General features: G+C 45.1%; 1 protein-coding gene and 1 long non-coding RNA gene across 2 annotated transcripts; one reads left to right on the plus strand and one right to left on the minus strand.

The window, feature by feature from the left end:
• Nucleotides 1-1357: 1357 nt before the first annotated feature.
• On the minus strand, nucleotides 1358-3474 carry GPR12 (G protein-coupled receptor 12). Its single transcript, XM_034410672.2, has 2 exons — nucleotides 3360-3474; nucleotides 1358-2504 (listed from the first exon to the last, which is right to left on the minus strand). The coding sequence occupies exon 2, from the start codon at nucleotides 2487-2489 to the stop codon at nucleotides 1482-1484; it is 1008 nt and encodes a 335-aa protein (XP_034266563.1). The 5' UTR covers nucleotides 2490-2504; nucleotides 3360-3474; the 3' UTR covers nucleotides 1358-1481.
• Nucleotides 3417-7660, plus strand: LOC148113306 (uncharacterized). The gene is made up of 2 exons (XR_015734390.1): nucleotides 3417-3784; nucleotides 5254-7660. It is a non-coding gene; the product is annotated as an uncharacterized LOC148113306 (long non-coding RNA).
• The last annotated feature ends 317 nt before the right edge of the window (nucleotides 7661-7977 follow it).

The raw sequence follows: 7977 nt of genomic DNA on the forward strand, positions 1-7977 counted from the left end.
GTATGTTATTGTTGTTGGATTTTATTTCCATAAACCCCAGGCAACATCCTGATGGGGATGATGGAAATTGTTACCCAGAACTATCTGTAGGACCAGTTTCCCTATTGTAAATATAAAGGGACTACTGTTTTTTTGTTGTTGTTTTAAATCAGCTCCTTTTGAGTGGCAGGATTAGGAAGTATTGATAGAAATCAAATACAGGTTCATCCCTATAGCTATCCCAAACCATATAGGCCCGTCTGCGATAAACTATACAGATGAGGGTATCTGTTTCCATTCATCTGCAATTCAGATGGGAATATAGATCCCAGGATGAAGTCTTGGGTTATTAGTGAAATATTCAGTAGCTGTCTCTTGCTCAAAATTACAGATTTTGTCTGCTCTTCTAATAAAGCCATATTAAATGTCAGAACTCCCAAGAAACCCAGGCTCCAACCAAACTCATAACAGGATGAATGTCAAGAAGGATGTTGTTCTTGCCTTTTCTTTTCTCAACATTTTTTGTCTCTTCTGCAGGCATTTGGGATGGAAATTATTTAGGCTAGCTGGTTTAATTATTCCTCCCAGGTTGTAATACAATGGAGGGCTGGAAAAGGTTTTGGAAGTTACAGATCCCAAACCTGTCTTGTTTCACCCTTGCTTGTGCCTTGCTTCCTATATTTTGAAGTTATGATGTTAAAAAGGGAAAGACTAACATATATTTCTGGACTGCATTGGTTGGAGAGGAAACTCTTAACCAAATCAATAGTGATGCTTTAAGAACTAAAGCACTGCAGATTGGAACATCACTTGTGTGCTAGAATATGGATCTTAACATGTCTCTACAGTGCATCAGACACACATGTACTCAAGGTAACGACTGTGCTGTTGAAATCCATGGAAGTCTTTTAAGCAAGATACATAATCTGAAGTGTGTGTGGAATCATGCATGCTGCTGGATTTCGCCACTGTTCACCTAGCTCAGCTCTAACACGGCTCTTACAGTGGCCAACCAGATGCCACCTGAAAATCCAAGAGCAGGACAAAGTCTCTTGCCATCTGCTATTGTGTTCCATAGAATCTGATATAATAGGCCTTCTGCCTCTATTACCCTTCATCTGATACACACAGCTCTTATGCCAGTGGGCTTCCATTCATTCAAACAAACAAACAAACAAACAAACAAACAAACAAACAGAGAAAGCAAATCTACCAATCCATTTCTTACGATCCACAGAGCTCACTCCTCTTTGGATCCTGGAAGAAACTAAAGGACAGAATCTAAGCAACACTTAAGCTTTGCCAGAAAAAAAAAAAATTGCAACTTCCAGGATTGTTCCTGGACTTACACAACATGGTTTATTTTGGTCAACAGGCTTTTTTTTTTTTAAATGTAAATACTCCCCACAGACTGACTGTGACTCTGTTATGTACAATGTACTGAGAGCAGCAGGGCTCACACATCACAATGCTAAATAGACAACGGTCCTCTGCTCTCTTAATCAAACATCACTGGGTGATCTGGCCCTTGCAGAAATGTTTGAAGGTATGCAGCCGCAGCAGATAAGCCAAAGTGCCTTCTGTATTTCTTGATTTCGGAAAGCATATATAACGGGGTTAATGATGGAATTGTATGTGGCTGGAAGCAAGGTGGCGTAGGTGTAGATAGAGGGATATGTGTAGTCAGCTATTAAGGAATAGAGTGTGAAAGGCATCCAGCAAGCAGCAAAGGTTCCCAGGATAATGGCTAAAGTCGATACTCCTTTTCTGGTGGTCACATAGTGGGAAGTTGCTAGGAAGTGATGCTGCAAGGCAATCTGGTGAGCATGGCGCATCACAATTTTGCAGATCTGAATGTACAGCTGTAACATGAGAGCGAACATAAGTAAGAATGAGACCGAGAGGATGGCCGCATTATTTTTAGTGAGGGGCCTGATAACGCTGCAGGTGGACTCATCTTTGAGGCAGTTCCATCCCATGACTGGCAGCACTCCCACACAGATTGAAGCACCCCAGAGCAGAATAAGCATAATGTAGGTAAAAGTCACCGTCCTCTCAGAATTGTAAGTCAAAGCATAATAAAGGGAGAGGTACCGGTCCACAGTGATGGCCAGCAGACTGCAGATAGAAGCAGAAAAAGAGGCGACGATCAAACCAACTGTGACCAGCTTGGTAGAGTCCGACTGGAGAAGATAAGCAAAAAGAAAATTGACGATCAATCCAATTCCTGCTAAAAGATCTGCCAAGGCCAAGCTGCCTATCAGGAGGAACATTGGGGCACGAAGACTGGGATTATGGAAGATGATAAGGACCACAACCGCATTTTCACAGGAGATCAGTGTTCCTGAAGTACATAAGACAATATCCCAAGGGTTTACTATAAATCCCGGTTCTGGGTCACTGGAAGGAATGAGAGAGGTGACTGCAGCTGAGATGTTCTCTGGTGGTGGGCTGGTTTCTAAGGGATCCTGAGGCAGCCACGATAAATTAACCGTCGGGTCTTCGTTCATATTTAAACCCGTCCTCTTCAAGGAAAAGACATTTTTTTAAAAAAAAAAAACACATAGAGAAATTCAGCACCTCGTTAGCAGCAATATTAAGAAGCATGCAATAGACTTCAGATTTCTAAATAAACCAGCAGATGCTTCTTCCATCAATATGACTGCAAAAAAGGAGGATGAGAACAGACAGCAGGTTTAAAGCTGCTGCCCATGGAGGGGGGTGGGGGGTGGGGGAAAAAAAAACAAAGGAAAGAAATAACACAGTATGCCTTCATATGAAACATGAAGGGAAATGCAGAGACAGAATATACGGTCCTTTTTTCCTCAAGAATAAAATGCCATAAATCAGCTGGAACTGTTGGAAAGAAGATCCTAAAAGAACAACCTTAGGCACAGAAGCACCCAAAATTAAAGGCTCCTCATCCACCATTTCTGAGCCAAGATGATGAATGAAATGACAAACCAGACACAGGCAATAAAGGTTTAGGAACATTTTCTTTTTCCCTTGATCAACCGGGGGGGGGGGGGGAAACCACACCAAAAAACACTGAGGCTCTCACAATACTGTGGCAGCAGCTCCTCTGCCCCCACAACTCCATCCGAGCCCTTTCTTAAAGAGGGAGGGAGGGGGGGGGTGCAGAAAACCCTCCGTGCAACTCATTTAACGTCCGTATGGACGAAGTGGGAGGTGGGTGGATGGGGGGGGAGCGGAGAAGTTAACGAGGGAAATGTCATGCAGGGTGATGAGGGGTGGGGGGCGGTTATCTGCATAACCTCCCCCTCCCCACCGTTCAGAACATGAGGGAATGGACGGACGGACACAGAGAGAACGACCACAACAGCTAACACAACGGGACGAGCCCCCGGAACGTTGGTCACCTTGGCTTCTCCTCTAGAGGAGGAGGAGGAGAGGAGGAGGAGGAGGAGTCCCCGCTTCCTTTTTTTATGCAGCAAGCTTTGCTGCGGCGGCGGCGGCTGCTGCTGCTTCTGCGGCGGTCGCCTCTCGCAAGCCCATTGTTCGCCCAGCGCAAGCCCCGGAGCAGGGCAGCCGTCGCGGTGCCACCTCCAGGCTGGCGCGAGAGGAGCGCAGGTGGAAAAAGCCCCTCCGCCCGTGCACGCGGCGCCTCGTGCAGCCGAGGGTGTCGCCAGCGCGCGCGCAACGAAGGAGCGCAGGGGAGGCTGAGGAAGGAAAGAAGGCGCGCCTCTCGCCTCTCTCGCTTCTCGCCTCGCCTCGCCTCGCCCCGCCTCGCGGGCTGCCGCTTGCGCTTTGCCACCACGTAAGGCGCCTCGGCTGGTTGAAAAAGGTAGGCTAGAGCGCTCGCAGGGCGGCCGCGCAAAGAGAGCGTGGGGGAAAGGAGGGGAGGGGGTTGGAAACCCCGCAGAAGAAGTCACGAACGGCGTGAAACCGCATGGCATTGGAGGAGAGTGGAAGCGGGTGGGCGAGTGGGTGGAGAAGACGAGAGGGCGAGGGAGACACCTGCTGCTTCGCAATGCGCAAGCGTTGCCGCGGCTGGTGAGTTTTCAACAGTAGCCTCGTCGAAGCCCCTCCAGCCGGGCTCCTCGCGGCCTCCAGAAGCAGAAAGTGGGCGCTTCCTCTACTCTTCGCTTTACTTGGGGGTTAGGCTGGCAACGGCCTCCGGAGTTTGGCTGGACTTCAACGTTGTGGGGTTTGGGTGAAATTATGTGAAGCCAATCGGCTTCATGAAAAAGGATGCTGGGTAGATTAACGTTCGGCAATTAAGGTGCACAGATGACCTTCTAAATTAGTCCCTTGTTCGCTGCTCCTTGGGCAGGTGTTTCCTCAGGCTCACCTTATAGCCGTCCCGCATACTGTGTAAATAGGATATACATCCCTCCTGCAAGCTGCTTAATGGTCGTCTGTTTTGTGCCTCTTTGCTGGATATCTGGGCCAACATAATAAAGCATATTATCCACCCAGCGTAGAGGTTTACCTCATTTCATTATTTCATTTATTAAATTTGTATACCGCCCCTCTCCCGAAGGACTCGGGGCGGTTACCTGAGTTAAGAGTTGTTTTCTCAGTGCAGGTTGCATGTAGACAGTATGGAACAAATAATCCCTAGCTCCAAAGCTATCATATGACTGGACTTCTTTTGGGGCTAGTCTTGATCAGAGAGATGCTCCTTCCAAAACACAGGGGAAGGCAGTTGCCTTAAGGAACTGATGCTGAAGGGTGGGAAGAGACAGAGCTAAAGGTGCTGATGGTCCTATAGCTTTCAAGCCAGGGGAGAAGAATGTTCTGATCACAAGAGGCTGAAGATCAGTTAATCTGTTCAGCTTTTGTACATAGAGAAAGGAACGTCTTGTTCTTTGCTACAGACATCAAAACCTTTGCTTCAATGATGATAGCTGTCTAAGTAGGTATTAGGCAGTGGTGGGGTTCAACCAGTTTGCACCACTTCGGGAGAACCGGTTGTTAACTTTCTGAGCAGTTTGGCAAACTGGTTGTTGGAAGAAATCATTAGGGCAGAGAAACGGTTGTTAAATTACTTAAATCCCACTTACTGGTACTAGGTCTCTGGCTCTTACAGTTTCAGATAGGAATCCCCTCAAAGAGCCAGTGGCTCCTGATTTTATCTTACAGTTTTGGTCAGGTCACTGCTTGCCAATTAATGCAGTAATTGATCAGTGGAAATTCTGAGAGAAAAAGTTGGGAAAGCTGGAAGGGTTTGAATTAGAAAAGTGGCAGTCAATAGATGGTGGAGCCACCCTCAGATACATTACACTGATTACTTTTTTTTTCTTTGTTCAGTCATGTCTGATTCTCACAGACTGCTCGGACAAGTCCCTGAAGCTTTCTTGGCAAGGATTTACAGAAGTGGTTTGCCATTGCCTCCTTCCTAGGGCTGAGTGACAGTGGCTGTCCCGAGGTCACCCGGTTGGCTTTTTTGCTGAAGATGCGACTAGAATCCCACTTTCCCAATTTCTAGACTGATGCCTTAATCACTAAACTAAAATGGTTCTATACTGATCGTAGGGGGGAATGTATTATCAATGGCTGCAGATATCAGGCTCAAAGCCAATGGCTTCCAGTTACAAGAAACTGGTTAGTTCAGAAATCACACGGAACCTTCTGACATCCAAGCTATCGGAAAATTCTCTTTCATGGAGTTGTACTTTTCTGCATTGATGAAAGGTTGGTTTTGATGATCTTTGAGGACCCTTTCAACTCTGATCCTTCAGGAGCTGCAAACTCTGTATATAACGCAATCCTGCTTTATTGTGTCCAGTGTCGTGTTTGTTTTCCAGAATGAAAAGAAGGCAATTATGAAAAGTTATTGGATGGTGTGGGCTACAGCTGGGGTGACCACAGTTCAAATTGACTCTCGGGGAAGTTTGTTAGCTAACTTAGAGTCAGTCATTCTTTCTCAGCCCTATCTACTACACAGAGGTCTGTGGGGAACAATTTAAGGAGGGAATATTGTTCATGGTGACTTGAGCAATTAAAAGAAAGGTGGACTATAAATGTAACGAACGAACAGATGAATGTGTATACTGGTGACACATGCACAGCATAGTTTTGGAAGTGAGGCAGAGTAGGTAACAAGGATTATTATTTGGGACACATTGGCTCAGTAGCTAAGACACTGAGCTTGTCGATCGAAAGGTCGGCAGTTCAGCGGTTCGAATCCCTAGTTTCGCGTAATGGGGTGAGCTCCCGTTATTTGTCCCAGCTTCTGCCAATCTAGCAGTTCGAAAGCACGTAAAAAATGCAAGTAGAAGAATAGGGACCACCTTTGGTGGGAAGGTAACAGTGTTCTGTGCCCCTTTGGCATTTAGTTATGCTAGCCACATGACCACGGAGACGTCTTCGGACAGTGCTGGCTCTTCGGCTTTGAAACGGAGATGAGCATCGCCCCCTAGAGTCGGGAACGACTAGCACATATGTGCGAGGAGAACCTTTACCTTTACCTTTTAATTATTTGGGAATTATTGAAATCTGGTCTCTCTATCTCTGTTTCAGCTATATCCACTACTTACTACCAGAGAAACCAATAAAAATTCCCTTTCTTTAAAAGCCGTAAATGCATTTGTTTAACCTAAGAGTCCTGATAACATTTTCCTGAGATGTAGTTGTCGCTGTAACATCTCTGTGAAATCCTTCAAAATTTCTAAAATGGCTTATTTATTGCTTGAGGTGGCTGGTGCAGGGGCTGGTGGGAGGGGGGGGGCAATGGCGGCAGTTCAATAATTTATCAGATCACACAGCAGCAGTGAGATATATGGCTGGAGTGCTGGTAGATGCCTCGTCTGTTCCATGTGCTGCTCATATCGACTTATTTGGCTGATAGAAAAGTGCTCATCAGGGAAATCAGAACAGCTATAAAATGTACCTGGGAATTTAGGAAAGGACTAAAAAGACTCATTAGTATGGCAAGGACTGAGTCAAAAAAAACAAACAAACCCACATACACACACATATAAATGGAACAAAGAAATAGAAAATGGCAGTCATAGGAAATCTTTGGTGGAATGACCAGTTTGCTTTCATTTAAAATCTGCACACCCTCCCCACAAGCTGCATATGGATTTTGTGCCTTGCCGCACAGTGTAGCTGGGGGCATCTGCTCTTTGAAACCCCATTAGTCTGCTTTTTATGTTTTCCTCGTTATATTAACTGGTGCTGGGCAGAGAATCATTTTTGCTTTTTACCCCTTTATTCAGTTTGATGAAAGTGTAGGTGGATTTTTCCAAAACTGGAATGTTGTGTTCTTGCATTCACTGAGTCACGCAGTGATCAAGGGGTTCGTCTTGTATTTCACCATTCCATTGTCCGTCCATTGGCCTGCAATCATGACACTTCAGTGTGCCCCAGAGGACATTTATCAGGTGAGGACTTTTCTCCCTGGACTTCCTCCAACTAAGTCCAATCTTTGAGAAATTGCTGGAGATTTTTTTTTCCCCCTGCAGAAATTCGGCCAAATTGTCTACTCAATTTCCCTGCAGAGAATTTTGAACTGCGGATTTATGCCTAGCCCTACTTTCTACCCTACAGCCTTGCGGTGTTTATTGTTAATTAATTAATTATTCTTAATTTGCAATAAGAATGTCTATTATGTTTGCAGCATTCCATGTATAATCAATAATATAATCTTATGCACACTGTGTGGTAAATCTGACTGTTGTTGCCCTAGTAAATAAATTTTGGATTACAGCAATTCTATGGTGAAAGTAATTATTATGGTAATTGGTAGGATTTAAATTGTTATTAGTATATACAGCAACTCTTACTAACCCAATAGGATTTACTTCTAAGTTTATAAGTTTATGTACAAGGTTTCATTGCTCATTTTTATCTATGTACAGTATGCCCTCAATTCATCCTTGAGTTGGCAGAGAGCTATATTGGCATGAAATTTGCCATGCCTGTTGCTGAGGCCTACCTTGCTTCCTCTATTGCTTCTGCTCAGGTAGTGCTGACCTCTCTTCAAGGTAATGAGTGTCAAAGCCTATTTGACAAAAACATTGAGAGGCA

This window comes from Pantherophis guttatus, chromosome 5 (assembly GCF_059756535.1).
Source record: "Pantherophis guttatus breed Tessera chromosome 5, ASM5975653v1, whole genome shotgun sequence".
Lineage (NCBI taxonomy): Eukaryota > Metazoa > Chordata > Lepidosauria > Squamata > Colubridae > Pantherophis > Pantherophis guttatus.